Source organism: Perognathus longimembris, chromosome 14 (assembly GCF_023159225.1).
Source record: "Perognathus longimembris pacificus isolate PPM17 chromosome 14, ASM2315922v1, whole genome shotgun sequence".
In the NCBI taxonomy this organism is placed as follows: Eukaryota; Metazoa; Chordata; class Mammalia; order Rodentia; family Heteromyidae; genus Perognathus; species Perognathus longimembris.
Genome location: NC_063174.1, coordinates 10,211,020 through 10,227,656, shown reverse-complemented (window position 1 = coordinate 10,227,656; position 16,637 = coordinate 10,211,020). Strand labels below are relative to the sequence as shown.

General features: G+C 43.2%; 1 protein-coding gene across 6 annotated transcripts in view; it reads left to right on the top strand.

Moving 5' to 3' along the window:
* Nucleotides 1-12,065: 12,065 nt before the first annotated feature.
* Nucleotides 12,066-16,637, top strand: part of Ralgapa1 (Ral GTPase activating protein catalytic subunit alpha 1) — a 186,189-nt gene continuing 181,617 nt past the window's right edge. For 3 of the 6 annotated variants that reach the window (XM_048362442.1, XM_048362443.1, XM_048362444.1), the window contains exon 1: nucleotides 12,068-12,493. In XM_048362442.1, the coding sequence (XP_048218399.1) occupies nucleotides 12,388-12,493 (106 nt within the window). In that variant the 5' untranslated portion in view covers nucleotides 12,068-12,387. Of the gene's footprint in view, nucleotides 12,494-16,637 lie in introns of all 6 variants that reach the window. The other 3 variants (XM_048362449.1, XM_048362447.1, XM_048362448.1) reach the window with 3 other exon arrangements.

Here is a 16,637-nt window from a genome sequence, read left to right as displayed (position 1 = left end):
TATCAATTATAAAGCAGATGAAAACCTGAATGGACAAGTATCTAGTAAAATTTTCTAGTAAAAAAGTTAATGCAGACCTTTGGTCCATTTTTAAGTTGAGTCATTTGTTTTCTTATTGTTGAGTATTAAGAATTCTTTGTTTCTCCTGAGCTCAACCCAAGGAATCAACAGAATACAAGAAACAAAATGAGAAGCTCCTTAATGAAAGAGTTTACAGATTTTATGTAAGTACTCAATGGTGTCATATTTTCATTAATATAGAAAAAGTGTGCTTTTCAATATACCTTCTCAAATTACCCATATTCAGGTTACTGATGAGTGTATCTTAACAAGTAACAGAAGGTGCTTAGAAAGTTTATTAAATACCATTATAGTTTGCTGTAAGATGCATGTATATTTTTAAAATTAGAAATTAATGACCAAATGTCAACATACCGAGCATTTTCAAAAACTTTTCACAAGTGCCTGAGTATCTAGTGTGTTTTTAATTTGCTTAATAGAATATATTGATGTTTTTGTGTTTTGATAATGTTATATTCCCAGTAGACTCTGGCTTTTAAAACGTTGTCCCCAGTAGACTGGGCTGTTGTGGAACACTTGTAGACTTCTGGGTGGAGGAAACAGGTCATTTTGGAAATGTCCTTGAAGGCTCTACCAGGAATGTCTTCTGCTCTCCTTCCTCCTCCCTCCCCTCCTCCTCCCTCTTCCTCCGCTCTCTTCCCTCCCTTCTCTCTGTCATTTTCAGTGTCTCCCTCAGCCTCCTTCCTGTCTGCTAGGAGATGTGGTAATTCTCTGCTCCATTTTCCCACTGTGGTCATGTTGTGTCCAGTGCATGGGTCTCAGGAATGGAGAACAGAATCCTTTGAAGTAATGAATCAAAATAAATCCTTTGTCCCTTAAAAAAAAAAAAAAAGAATTCTTTGTTTCTGCATAGGTGAATTCTTTGTTACTGCATAGGTGACTTGCAAAATGTTTTCTTCTACTCGATGGCTTGCCTTGTGAGTCTCTTAACAAAATCTCTCACAGAGGAGAAATTTTAACAAAGCCCAATTTATTAATTTTTAAATTGCAGATTATGCTTCTGGTGCCACATCTACTCAGAGGTCATTCAGATTTATTCATGTTTCCTTCTGCAAATTTCATAGTGTTTCATTTTTACCTTCAGGTATATTCTATTTTGAGTTAACATTTGTGAAAAGATCTGTGCCAATGTTCATATCTTTTCATGTGGATGTAATTTTTAAAAAGGCACATGTGTCCTTAGCACTGTTATCCATTATGTTATCGCTCCCCCTTTTTTTTTTTTGCCAAACATCAGCTTAAGTGTATTTGTGTGTCTATTTCTGAGGTTTCTATTCTGTTCCATTGAATGCTGAATCTATTTGTAGCCAATTACCATGCTATTATTATTTTGCTCAAGGCTAGCACTCTGCCACTTGAGCCACAGCGCCACTTCTGGCTGTTTTCTGTATATGTGGTGCTGGGGAATCAAACCTAGGGCCTCGTGTATCCGAGGCAGGCACTCTTGCCACTAGGCTATATCCCCAGCCCCGAGATCCTCAATAATTTTTATCCAAAAAAATTTTGGTAACTGCTGATCTTTATCATTTCTGACCTGAACCCCTCAAAACAGCCAAGGTCATAAAAACTAGGGAAAGTATGAGACACTGCCACAGCCAAGAGGAGTCCAGGGAGATAGCACTACTAAATCTTACTTATTGGTCTTGATTAAACAGATATACACACATTTTTTTAAAGATTCAAAAAAGAAAATTAAGCCAGGCTCCAGTGGCTCATGTCTGTAATACTAAACTATTGAGGAAGCTGAGATCTGAGGATCAAGGTTTGAAGCAGGTCTGGACAAAAAAAATCCATTAGCCTTTTATCTCTAAATAACTACCAAAAAGCTGAAAGTGGAGCTGTGGCTCAAGTGGTAGAGTGCCAGCCTCTGTGTGTGTGTCTCTCTGTCTCTGTCTCTGTCTATATCTTTCTCTGTCTGTCTCTCTGTCTCTGTCTCTGTCTCTCATTTCTGTTTCTGTCTGTCTGTCTGTCTGTCTCTCTCTCTCTCTTTCTCACACACACACACACACGTACATACACGCTTAACACTTTAGATAAAAAATAAAGAAATTTGGGGCTGGGGATATAGCCTAGTGGCAAGAGTGCCTGCCTCGGATACACGAGGCCCTGGGTTCGATTCCCCAGCACCACATATACAGAAAACGGCCAGAAGTGGCGCTGTGGCTCAAGTGGCAGAGTGCTAGCCTTGAACAAAAAAGAAGCCAGGGACAGTGCTCAGGCCCTGAGTTCACGGCCCAGGACTGGCCAAAAAAAATAAATAAATAAAAATAAAAAAAAATAAAGAAATTTGGAGCCTGGTGCTGTGAATCACCCTTGTAATACAATTTACTTAGGAGGCAGAGATTGGGTGATTGCGGTTTGAGATAGCCCAAGCAAAGAGTTAGCAAGACTCCTCATCTCAACAAAAAAGCTGGGCAGTGGAGTTCTGCTCATGTGAGAGGAATAGGCAGGAGGATTAGAGACTAGCCCAAGAAAAATGGCAAGATCCTCTCTAAAAAAAATAACTAAAACAAAAAAGGGCTAGGGAGACAGATAAACCTGCCTTGCAATGACAAGGCTGAGTTCAAACCCCCGTGCAAAAAAAGAAAAGAAGCCGTGTGTCCCAGTGGCTCATTCCTGTAATCCTAGCTACTCAGAAGGCTTAGCTCTGAGTATCACAGTTCAAAGCCAGCCTGGACAGGAAAGTCCATGAAACTCTTATCTCCAATAAACTACTCAAAAAAGCTCAAAGTGGCACTGTGGCTCAAGTGGTAGAGTGCTAGCTTTGAGCAAAAGAAGCTCAGGGACAGCACCCAGGCCCAGAGTTCAAGCCCTAGGACTGGAAAGAAAAGAAAGAGAGAAAGAGAGAGAAAGAAAGGAAGGGAGGAAGGGAACGAAAAAGAAGGAAGGAAGGGAGGGAGGGAGGGAAAGTAAAGAAAGAAACCTGAACTACTTATGGAATTCAGTTAATAATAATGTATCATTATTGCTTCATTCATCATAAAAATTATGTATTCTTAATAGGGTACCAATGGCTCATGCCTGTAAATCCTAGTTACTCAGTAGACTGAAAACTGAAGGATCACAGTGTGAAGTTATCCTGGGCAGAAAAGTCTCTCCAGCTTCAAAGAACAAGAAAAACACTGGGGCTGGGAATATGGCCTAGTGGTAGAGCGCTCGCCTTCTATACATGAAGCCCTGGGTTCGATTCCCCAGCACCACGTATACAGAAAACGGCCAGAAGTGGCGCTGTGGCTCAAGTGGCAGAGTGCTAGCCTTGAGCAAAAAGAAGCCAGGGACAGTGCTCAGGCTCTGAGTCCAACCCAGGACTGGCAAAAAAAAAAAAAAGAAAGAAAGAAAGAAAAAAAAGAAAGAAAAACACTGGACTAGAAGCACAGATCAACTGGTAGAGTGCCAACTGTAAGCCAGAAAGCAGAGCAAAAGCACAAGTCTGTCCCCCCACCTCTCTCCTAACATAAGATGTTAACAGTAGAACAAATTGGGAGGTGGATATGTGGGAACTCTGTACTGTTGACTCAAATTTTCTGGAAATTAAAACTGTTTTAATGATACAGTACTTTCCTAGCATGTGTGAAGCCCTATGTTCAATTCACCAGATTCAGAAATAAAACAAAAAGCAAAATAAAAAAGCTAGTCTAGAGTTGAATATGGTGATACAAGCCAGTTGTCCCAGCTACTGGGAAGGTCAAATGACACATGAGGATTACTTCAATACCAGCTGGAGTTTGAAACCTGCCTGGGCAACACTGTAAAATATTGTCTGAAAAGGAGCAATAAAAATTTATTAATTAAGGGCTGGGAATGTGGCTTAGTGGTAGAGTGCTTGCCTTGCATGCATGAAGCCCTGGGTTCGATTCCTCAGCACCACATAAAAAGAAAAAGGCAGACGTGGCACTGTGGCTCAAGTGGTCGAGTGCTAGGCTTGTGCAAAAGGAAGCCAGGGACAGTGCTTGAAAGAACAAAGTGATTCCATTTTGCAAAAGAAACAGCCATGCTAGAGTTAAAGCTGACTCTGAGAAGCTGAGAATGCAGTCACTGGGAAAAACCACAACTGTATGCCCATCCAGTAGCCACCAAACAACAGATAGGGGGCAAGCTGACCTAGCCAAGAATAAACTATTGCTGTTTTGAAATGTGCAGATGGCCCCTAACCAACATTGCTGAAGGTCGACCAATAGGATAGCTGCCAACATGGGAAGCCCCTAAAGTTGTTTGTTCATCTGTATAAAAAGTAGGCAATCTGGGCTGGGGATATAGCCTAGTGGCAAGAGTGCCTGCCTCGGATACACGAGGCCCTAGGTTCGATTCCCCAGCACCACATATACAGAAAACGGCCAGAAGCGGCGCTGTGGCTCAAGTGGCAGAGTGCTAGCCTTGAGCGGGAAGAAGCCAGGGACAGTGCTCAGGCCCTGAGTCCAAGGCCCAGGACTGGCCAAAAAATAAAAATAAAAAATAAAAAAAATAAAAAGTATGCAATCCCCTTCCTCAGGGCCCTCGTCTCTCAGCTGCGCCTGGTGAGCACGTTGGCCCGAGTGTGCATTTGCTAATAAATGGCACCTTTGCTTTTGCATCAATCTCAGTCTTGGTGGTCTTTGGGGTATCTGGATTTGGGCACAACATGCCCAGGCCCTGAGTCCAAGCCCCAGGAGTGGCAAAAAAATCTATTAATTAAAAAATTTCCATATTTGGATGGAAATGACTTTAAAAATAGTAATGTAACATGCTCACATTTGAGAAGTTTATGGTATTTTTCATGCATGTATATGTAGGAAATTCTCGATCACCCCTTCTTTTTAAGTATGTATGTATTATTTATTTTTGTGCCAATTCTGGGGCTTGAACTAAGGGTCTATGTGCAGTTCCTGAGCTTTTTTTTTTGCTCAAGTCATTTGGACCACTGCTCCACTTCTAGCTTTTCTTTAGTGGCTAATTGGAGATAAGAGTCTGCCCTGGCTGGTTGATAAACTCCAATTCTCAGATCTCAGCCAACTGAGTAGCTAGGATTACAGGCATGAGCCACCGGTTCCTCCCCTTTTAAGCATGGAAGGCTCATGGTTTTGAACATAAATTTAAATTTTAGTTCTCAATAATGATCAGTTTTGGGTTTATCTTTTCATAATAATGTCTACAGTGGAAAGAATTTATACCTGCAAAGATTTTTTTAATTAAATTTTGTTGACAAGGTGTGCAAAAGGGGTACAGTTACATAATAAGGCAGTGAGTACATTTCTTGTGATATCTTACACCCTCGTTTTTCTTTCCCTTCCCTAGATCAGGTAGGTGTATATAGAATACCCAGTGTACCAAAATCATATACAGTAACCACGTAGCATATGCCAAAGGAGTTTCACCTAGAACTTTAAATGTAACGTCAACAATAGAATCCTCCTGTGTCCTCTTGGAGTTGTTTTTGCTTATCCTCGTCTTATATGATCATGTGTACATAGCTGTTGAGCTATTGTGATCCACTGATAGGTCTATTCTAGACCTTTTATGTTTAGTAGTTGTTTGGTTTTAGTTACATAATGTAAGGTCGCTGACCCAAACCTGTGGAAATACCATTTGAAAAGAAGTTTTTTGTTTCACAGACCTGGTCTCTACTGTCCCCACCCCATCCCCCAACAGTCATATATCAAGGAGACCATGCCCCTTTGTTCTCTGTGTTCTAGGCTTGTCTTGCTCAACATTATTTGTTCAAGTGCTGACCATTTCCCTGCAAATACCAATATATCACCATTCCTAATCGCTATGTAGTATTCCATTGTGTATAGGTACCACATTTTTTGGATCCATTCATCTGTAGTGGGGCATCTGGGTTGTTTCCATATTTTGGCTATTGTGAATTGTGCAGCGATAAACATGGATGTGCAGATGTCTTTTTCATATCCTGAGACCTGTTGTTCAGGATAGATGCCTAGGAGTGGTATGGCTGGGTCATAGGGTAGGTCTATGCTGAGCTTTTTGAGAACCTTTATACTGTTCTCCAAAGTGGTTGTACTAATTTGCACTCCCACCAACAGTGGAGAAGGGTTCCTCTTTCCCCGCACCCCCTCCAGCATTTGTTGTTGCCTGAGTTCAGAGTATAGGCCATTCTAACTGGAGTGAGGTGGTATCTCAGGGTTGTTTTTATTTGCATTTTCTTTACTGCCAGGGATGTTGAACATTTCCTCATATCTTTGCCATTTTTATCTCTTCTCCTGTGAAGTCTCTCTTTAGCTCCTTTGCCCATTTAATAATTGGTTTACTGGGTTTGGAGGAGCTTAGTTTTTTGAGTTCTCTGTAGATAATGGATATTAGGCCTTTTTCTGTTGCTGTGCTGGTGAAGATCCTTTCCCATATGGTTGGCTGTCTTTCTAGTTTGGTGGCTATGTCTTTAGCTGATACCTGCAAAGATTTTTAATGCCTGTTTAAGTCTTTTGGAAGTGAAAACCAGGCAGTGGATTAGACATGGCAACTCTAAACTATCTTTACTGCTTTGTGTTTTTTTTAAAACACCCTAATTAGTACTGGGAATGTGGCTTAGCCGTAGAGTGCTTGCCTAGCATGCTTGAAGCCCCGGGTTCAATTCCTCAGCACCACATAAACAGAAAAAGCTAGAAGTGGTGCTGTGGCTCAAGAAGTAGAGTGCTAGCCTTGAGCAAAAAAGAAGCCAGGGACAGAGCTCAGGCCCTAAGTCCCAAGCCCCAGGATTGGCAAAAAAGCAAAACACAAAAAACTTACTTATTTTAGCTGGATTTTTATTTTTATTTTTTTGGCCAGTCCTGGGCCTTGGACTCAGGGCCTGAGCACTGTCCCTGGCTTCTTCCCGCTCAAGGCTAGCACTCTGCCACTTGAGCCACAGCGCCGCTTCTGGCCGTTTTCTGTATATGTGGTGCTGGGGAATCGAACCAAGAGCTTCATGTGTGGGAGGCAAGCACTCTTGCCACTAGGCCATATTCCCAGCCCTTTAGCTGGATTTTTAAAATAATGGGTTTCCATTTATATCAGGATTCCAGCCCTATCATTATTTTTACACTTTCATTTTTGAGATTATGTTATGAATTCATCATTCAGTGAATGCCTATGTGAGAGATAGAGAGGGGAAGGGATGGTCACTCAACCGTTCAACAAAGATTTATGGCAAGTATTCTGTAGGGAGGGTACTTTGCAACAAGATTGGGATATAGTTTTAGACAAAACTATAGTCTGTGTTCCAAAGGAGTTTAGTTACAGCCTAGAAAGAGAACAAGTCTTCAAACTTACATAGGTTACTTTCTTTTTTTTTTTTTTGCCAGTCCTGGGCCTTGGACTCAGGGCCTGAGCACTGTCCCTGGCTTCCTTTTTGCTCAAGGCTAGCACTCTGCCACTTGAGCCACAGCGCCACTTCTGGCCGTTTTCTGTATATGTGGTGCTGGGGAATCAAACCCAGGGCCTCATGTATAAAAGGCAAGCTTTCTCGCCACTAGGCCATATCCCCAGCCCCCATAGGTTACTTTCTTTCAGGTCTTTGAGGGAAGGAAAGGAAGGTTAGGAGATAGGCCACACAGTAAATTTTTCTCACCTAATTGCTGTAGTTTATGTATGAGGAAAACGAGATTAAGAAGGATTAAACAATATGGTCAAAGGTCCCAGAGCAAGAAAGTCCTGAAATACAATGACTCATACAGACCTAATTCTAAAGAGCAGGATTGAAAACACTATAGTGCCTGAATTTCACACACCTGTAAATAACACACCTCATCATGATTTTTCTTTTTCTTTCCCCCTCTTCTCTCGCTCTCCCTCCCGTCTCCCTTTTCTTTTTTTTCTCCCCTCTCTTTTTTTCTCTCTTCCTCTTACCCTGCTTTTGATAACTGAGGCTGGCATTAAACTCAAGATTCTCCTGCCATTGCCTGCTAATTTTGGAGATTATAGACTTGTGCTGGCACACCTGGCCTTGATTTGTTGTTGTTGTTGTTGTTTTAGACAGAATTTTTCTGAGATTATAGGCATACGTTGATTTTTTTTTTTTTAATAAGAGAGCCTAACCCAGGCATCTGTGACTCAAGCCTATAATCCTAACTACTCAGGAAGCTTAAATCTAGATGATGGTAGTTGCTTACCAGCCCAGAAAAGAAAAGTTTGACAAACGATGTTTCCAAAATAACCATTAAAAAGCAGGGCTAAAGCCAGGCTCATGTCAGTAATTCTAGTTTTGCGGGAAGCTGAGACCTGCAAGCCTGTGTAGAAAAGTCAATGTGACTTGTCTCCAATTAACCAGCAAAAAGAAAAGAAAAGAAAGAAATGCTGAACTGGAGGTGTGGCTCAAGTGCCAGCCTAGACTTGCCAAGACACTGAGTTAAGAGAACAAAAACAACTACACCACCACCAAAACAAACAAAATGAAAAAGAAAATGGATGATGAGAGGAACAAGAACGAAATCTGTTGAATAATTCATGTATCACTGCATCATAATACTTCCTCAAACAAGTTCTGCAACTTGGATAATACAAAACTTTATTAGTATTTTGTATGTGTGTGCTGCTACTGGGGCTTGAACTCAGGGCCAAGGCACTATCCTCTAGTTTTTTGCTCAAGGCTGGCACTCTACCATTCCAGCCACGTCTTTACTTCTGGCTTTTTAGTAGCTAGTTGGAGATAAGAGATCCCCTGACTTTCCTTCCTGGACTGGCTTTGACCCTTGATTCTCAGCTCTCAGCTTCCTGAGTAGCAAAGATTATAGGCTTGAGCCACCAGTACCTGGCTTGTAATTGAATTACAATTTTTTTTTTTTTGCTAGTCCTGGGGCTTGAACTCAGGATCTGGGTACTGTCCCTGAGCTTCTTTTGCTCAAGGCTAGCACTCTACCACTTGAGCCATAACACAACTTCTGGCTTTTTCTGTTTATATGGTACTGAGGAATTGAACCCAGGGCTTCAGGCATGCTAGGCAAGCACTCTACCACTAAGCCACAGTCCCAGCCCTAATTATAATTAAATCTTTTAAGCTTGTAAAAATGTATTTAGTTCACACTCATGGAAGCTACTCAGGAGGCACAATCTGAAGATTATGGTTCAAAGCTATCCCAGACAGACAAATTGAGGAGATTTAGGAGATTCTGTCTCCAATTAAACAGCAGAATATCAGAAATGGAGGCATAGCTCAAAGTATCAACTTTGTGTAGAAAAAGAGAAAAGTTTGAGGCAATGAGTTCAAGCCCCAGTACTGCTGGCAAATGTATACACGTGTATGTGTACGTGTACACACACACACACACACGTCTTTGCTGTCAAGTTGTTTACAGCAAAAACTGAGGACATACTATGAAAAATAGTATGTGGTTGTACCTACACTATCTCTGTAATCTTATCTGAGTATATTGGAAACCGTGTATACTGGTATTGGAACTAGGAAATTGAAAGGGAATACCAAAATTGAGAGACACAGGGTAAAAAAAGACAAACAACTACAAAAGCAATACTTGCAAAACTGTTTGGTGTAAGTGAACTGAACACCTCAGGGGGGGAAAGGGTAAGGGGGAGGGGGGAGGGGGATATGAGGGACAAGGTAACAAACAGTACAAGAAATGTATCCAATGCCTAACGTATGAAACTGTAACCTCTCTGTACATCAGTTTGATAATAAAAATTTGAAAAAAAAAAGTAGGGGGAAAACACACATTTTTAATGCCCTGTTGGCTGTTGCTCAAGTGCCTGCCTATCAAGCGCAAGGTCTTGAGTACAAATTCCAGTGTCTGCAAAAATCAAAACAAAGAAAAGAAAAACAAACTCACATTGAGTTCAGCATTCCCATGCATATATATGGAGTACCTACCACATGTCAAGCGTCACTGGAGCAAAGGGTAGAAACAAAAGAGAGAGCAAGAGGAGAGAGCAAACCCTCAGTCTTGTATTGTGAAACACTGAAGAATGAAAAGAACTTTTCTTCAGGAAAGATTACAGCCCAAGAGAGATGAAGCAGAGGCTGACTGCAACACAGGCTGGTGAGTGTTATTGTACAAAACTTCCAATGAGGGTGAGACTCACAGGCAGAGACTTCTCTGAAACCAGCCCCAGACCAAAAGTTAGTGAGATCCCCCTCCCCCCCCACCCCACCCCTGCCTGCATCTCAATAAGAGGGATGTAGTGGCTCATGTCTGTACTTCCAGATACTTGGGAGCTATAGGTAGGAGGGTTTTGGTCCAAGTCTACCTAGACAAAAAACTCAATATTTATTTGAAAAAAATAAAGCAGAAAGGGCTGCAAATTTCTTTTCAAGTAGCTTTAAATCTTGTTTTAAATTCTACTCCCTACTTGGTGTAGCAGGATGTCTCTCTTTTGGAGGTATTGGGGTTTTGAACTCAGTGCCCTCAAGTTTGCTAGGTATGCTTGTTATGTTCTACCACCTGAGCTATACCTCCAGCCTTTGTTTATTTTGACTTTTGGGTCACTTTTTGTCTTAGCTTGGACTTTAATCCTATTTATACTTCTCACCATAGCTGGGATGACAGGCATACTGACCAGAATCATGCTAAAGTATGGGAAAGGCATACAACACAAACTGCTAGCTTTCCTTGAGTTAGTCTGTCAATGGGGAATTTGTTCCTTGATCAATAGTACTATAAAACATATCCCAAACCAAACAACCCATAATTCCCCACCTCCAGCTGGATTAATTTAACCATACTGCCTTTTTTTTTTGTCATTGCCGAATTGAGATCAAACACAGAAGGCAAGAGCTCTACCACTGACAGTGCCACATCCCCAGCTCATACTACTTTTCTTTGCTAAGACAGATATTCAAATACTGATTCCAAGAAGATAAGACTCTTAGTTTCTTTTCATTTCTTAAAATTCATTTTAAAAGGACAGTAGACAGTACTCAGAGTCTATTAAGATATGGTCATAGAGCAAGCTGGAGGCATGGCTCAGGGGTAGAGCACCAGCCCCGCAAGCCGGAGGCCCTCAGGTCACCACCCAATATGTAGGTAGATAGGTGGGTGGGCGGGCGGACAGACAGATGTGGAGATGGGAAGGCAGTTGGGAAGGAAATAACTGCCGTTTGAAACACTCATGGCTAGGAATGGAAACTGAGCTTGCGTAAAAGCTCAGACAACAGAGACGGGATGACCAGGTGAGGGAATACCTAGGAATCAGGAGGGGCAGGCCCTAGGGCAAGGACATGACAATGCTGGTTTCTGGTTTGAGAAACTGTGCATTAGCACAGTCATCCTAGCGAGGAGATTATGAAAACAAACACAAACACACACACAAAAAATCCCTAACCACAAAAAGCAAAAACAAAATACAAACACACCCCAAACACTCCTCGTTTTCAAGGAGTCCCTCCCTCCCTCCCTCCCTCCCTCCCTTCCTTTCCTCAGCCATGTGGAAGATAATTTTAAGCAAAAGAACATACTTTAATGGCTTTAAACTACAGTAAACTGTTAATCATCACTTTGAAAAACGCATTTAAGTCCTTTAAGCGGAATCCAAATTTAGCAATGAATCGATGCGACCTCTGAGGCTCTGGGTTTGCACGCGTCACAGCCCTGCAGCGGCGTGAGCGGCCTTCGGAAGGTGCCGTCTGTGCTCTGGCACCGTGGAGGTCCTTCACGGACCTTTTTAATGGAGACGTCCCTGGGAGTGCGGCGAAGGACCAACTGTTTGCCACGGAGCATGAGGTAAACAACTCTCCTTAGCTTTTTCAGGCTTCTCCTCTGACGGCTCATACCGGAAAAACGAAGCAAGTAGAGCCAGGGATGCGCTCACGCTGGCATGACGTCAAGAGCCGTGACGTCAGAGGGCGGTTGCCCCGGAGACCGCTCGTCACTGACGGCAGAGTCGTGAAACTCCATCAGCAGCGACCTCGCCTGGGCTCCGGCGTCTGCAGGGTCTGAGCTGCTAAGGAAGCTTTCACCTTAAGGGGGCCTCAGGGAGAGCTGAGCGGCGGCGGCGGCGGCGGCGGCGGCGGCGGAGGTGGCCGGGAGCTCCTCCTCCGCGGCTCTAGGTCCGGAGCCCCGGCCTGTGGCGGCGAGCGGCGTCCGCTAGAGGTGGGCGGCAGCGGCGGCCAGGCCCGCGCGGGCCTCTTCCCTTGCTCTGTGCAGGGCCGGGACAGGGGATCCGCCATATTGGAGCCGGGGTCGGAGGTTCCTCGGAGCCGCGGCGCGAGGCGGGCGGCGCTGGCGGCGGCGGCGGCGGCCCCGGCCAGGGCCCGCGAGGCCGGGGAGGGCACGAGCTGCTGCTCGGGCTAGGCTCTTCCCGCCCTCGCCCTCCCTCCGTCCACGCCTGCCGTCAGAACCCGGGCCGGGAGGACCAGCGGAGCCGGCCGTGGCGGCGGCAGGCAGGATGTTCTCCAAGAAGCCGCACGGGGACGTGAAGAAGTCCACCCTGAAGGTGCTGGACGCCAAGAAGGACGCGCTGACCCGCCTCAAGCACCTGCGCATCGTCATCGGTGAGCGGCGGCGGGCGGGGGCCGGCGGCGCCGCGGCCTGGCTCTCCGCGGAGGCTGGGGCTTGCGCGGGGACACGGCGCGGGCCCGGGGCCGGGGCGAGGCGTCGCCGGGGCCGAGGATTTGGAAAAGGGGCAAAACTTGGCAGTTGATAGAAACTCATGACCAGAAACCCAGGGATCGCGCAAAGTGAGCGAGTCACCCGGACTCACTAAGGAAGTGGAATTCCTCGGATAAACGTGTGTCTTTGAGACGCGGGGTCGTGGGTAATGGTGTTGATAAGATGTGTCGGCCGGACGACTACTGTCACCCCCGCCCAGCGACAAGGAAAAAGCCCCAGCCCTTCGTAGAGGGTGTGTGGAGTTCCTCGTCGTTCAAGTTTCCTGGCAGGTGACGGCCTGGAGGAAGCAGTCGCACCTCCTTGGGAAGTGGGCGGCTCCCCAAAAGTGGTGGGGAGAGAAGCAGCCCTTGTGTTCCTGAACCTCGCTCTTCATTACTGCCACTTAGAAAGAAACTATACTGAATTATTAAAAGGAGGTTACTGTTACTTCTGCTTTTCCAGAAGGGTATAGAATTCTCTTTTTACTTAATTACAGTTTTTCCCTCCCATTTACTGCCCAACCTGTCTGTTTTGCCAGCAGATCTCTGATTTGGAATACAACGCTACAAGCAACTTTGGGACTCCCTATATTAGGCTTATAAGGGATGAAGTAATACTTCTGGAAGCTTTGCTTCAGTAATTGACTTTGTTGTTGTTGTTGTTGGTCTTGGGACTTGAACTTGTGGCTTGGTGGCTGTCTCTGAGGTCCTTTTGCTCAAGGCTAGCACTGTACTACTTTGAGCCACAGCTCCACTTAGAGTTTTCTGGTAGTTAATTGGAAATAAGAATCTCACCGTTTTTTCCACACTGGCTGGATTTGAACCATGATCCTCAGATGTCAGCCTCCTCAGTAGTTAGGATTACACCGGCGCCTGGCTCGCCCTTTTCACTTTTTTTTTCTGGCTTGACTTTTTTTCTTTCTGAGGTAGAAATTTGAGGCGAAAAGGAAAGTTAAGTCTGGCTGTGTCGATATATAGAGCTAATGGCATAGCAATTTAGAGCCTGATCCTAATTCAGAATTTATTATCTCAAGCTGTGTTTCTAGTAAGTGTTTTAGGAAGAGACTTTCACTTTTAGTGCTGTAACTTCTTTATATCCTGGACATATTTTTTCCTTATTGTATTGTTATTCATTCCACCTATAGTTCCCAATATTTGTTTGGTGCCTTACAGTTTACATAGTGTCTCACAGAAATGATCATAATTAGTCTTCGAAATAACTGTAGAAGTATATTATCGCTAATGTTTTTGTTGTTGTTTAATGTTTTCAAATGAGAAAGCTGAAGTTTGGGAAGGTGAAGGAGTCCTCTAGCTACTAGGGAGGCAAAAGGAGCCTTGATTTTTCTTTTTAACTCTTCCTACACTTATGGTAACTGATTCATATTACAAGTAACTTATATTTATTCCTGTGGAATTGTAAAAAAGCAATTAAAGCTGGATTAGCAATCCAAAGAAAAGTCCAGTTAAAAACAGATTATGATGTTATTATTTCTTTTCTCCTTGAAACTTGAAGAGAAGATTTGGTGGAGAGAGTGGGACTTAGAAAGTTAATTTGCAAATGTACAATATCTGTCATTGATAATGGCAGTTTGAAATTGGACACTTAGTGGAACTTGACACTTACTTGGGGAGAAGCAATTGGATATGTAAATGCAAATAGGGTATGCAAAGTTGAGTTCCAAGAAGTATTGAGATTTCCTAAAATTTCCTAAATTAACTGCCATGATTGAGGAATGATGTATATATATGTTCTTGGCATAAAAGGTTTTTGTTTGTTTTCATTTTCCATCTGAGAGATATGGACTGCATTAAGAGGTCATATGTCAGCTATTTTATAGGACCTTGCTTCCTTAGTTTGAAAATAGCATTTGAAAGGAAAGTAACCCCTTTCACTCTTCAGTAATTTATGGAGTTAAAAAGATATATAACACATATTTGAATATGCTTAAAAATGTTAAAACGATAGCTATTTTGCTTTCTGACTAGTGGTCCTATGAGTAGAGATAGTTCATAGAGGCTATCTTGAGTAGTTTTAGAACAGTAGTGCCCAATCAGGGATTTTTTTTACCCAAAAGGAGACAATTGATAATGTCTGGAGATATATTTTTTTCCCTCTTTTGGTCCTACTGCTGATTGAACCCAGGGTCTCTTGTTAGTCAAGTGCCCTACCATCTGATATCTCCGGCTTTGGAGATTATTTTTAACAATGGGGGGCGGGGGGCCGGGGAGTGTTACCGGCATCTTTCAGTATATTAGGTGCTGTTAAAGATGTCACAATGAAAACTCCTTGTGCAACTAATACATGCTAATAAAAATCTTTTTTTTACAAACTGCCAAATTGGAATTGTGGTGGCGTGGTTCAAGTGGTAGAGTGAATCGGCCGGTTCAATCTCCAGCACTACTTAAAAAAGAAAGAAAGAAAGAAATTGTTGCAGCCAGGAGCCAGTGGCTCACACTTGTAATCCTAGCTGCTTAGGAAGCTAAGGTTAGAGGATTGTGGCTCAAAACCAGCCTGAGCAGGAAAGTCTGCGAGACTCTTATTTTCAGATAACCACCAAAAGCTGAAAGTGGAGTTGCATACCCAATGGTAGAGTGCTAGCTAGCCTTGAATGGAAAAAGCTAAAGATAGCACCTAGGACCTGAGTTTAAGCCTCAGTACTGGTGCACATGTGCATGCGTGTGCGCACACACACACAAACACAGAAAATCCTCCATATGTGCACTTGCACCATTATACCACACCATTCTGTATAGCCAGGTTTTCCTAATTTCAGCCACTATAGTACTTCCCTACTTAATAATACTGAATATCCTTTCCTACAAAATTTCTGTTCAAATCTCTTTGGTTTAAATTGAGTTTGCTTTCTTATTCAGTTTGGAAAGTTCTTTATGTACTCTAGATTCAGATTTTTTTTTCTTTTCTGTAGTACTCTGAATCAAACCCAGAACCTTGCCTGTGGTAGTCAAGTGCTCTAGCATGGAGTTATACTGTGAGCCCCTAAGTACAAGTTTTGTTGGTTGCTTTTCTTAAAAATCAAATATTGGGAGTGTGGCTTAAGGTGATAGAGTGCTTGCCTGGCATGGGTGAAGCCCTGGGTTTGATTTCTCAGCACCACATAAACAGATAAAGCTGGAAGTGACGCTGTGGCTCAAGTGGTAGAGTGCTGGCCTCGAGCAAAAGAAGCTCAGGGTGCTGAATTCAAGCCCCAGGACTGGCAAAAAAAAAAAAAAAGTCAAATGTATGACTTGCCATTTTTTTTTCCCCAGCACAGAGAATCACGTCTTCTTAAGAAGTCAGTTTAACTTCCCCCCTCCATCTAGAATGCTTCCACCCACCTCCCACCTGCCTTCCCCCCCCCCATTAAACTGACTAAAATGGTACAGAATACAAGTACAGAAGTTGTAAGTCGTTTTAGTAGATCTCTTAGAAAGAAACACTCCCTTTTAGTGGGGGAGAAGATACTGATTCTTGAACTCAGGTCTTTACAAATGCCAGGTAATTGCTCTACTGGGCTACCTCCACAGCCTTGGTGCTTCTATCCCTCTCATTTATGGTATTAGAAGTTTGTCTTTGTTTTCTTGGTCATTCCACTTACAGGCTTACTATTGATTTTCTAAATGAACCGTGTTTTGTTTTTATTTATTTTTACCATTTTTATTAGCTATAAAGGGGGATTTCATCGTGACATTTCTTCATATGTATAAAATATATTCCAATCAATCTCCCTCTCTCTATCATACTCCCTGTCTCCTTTTTCTCTTTCTAAAACAATTTCAGCAGCTTCCATTGTTTTATTTTCATACATGCCACAGTCTGTGTGAACTCCATGCAACCCCTTCAACCTTGCTAGTTAGCTCTTTCCCCTCTCACAAGTACCCACTTTGTTGGTTTGTTTTTTAGCTGGTGCTGGGGCTTGAACTTGGCCTGGGTGCTGTTCCTTTGTGTTCAAGGCTAGCACTCTACCACTTGAGCCACAGTGACTCTTCTGGCTTTTTCTGAGTAGTTTATTCGAGGTTAGAGTCTCACAGACTTTCTTGCCCAGGCTGG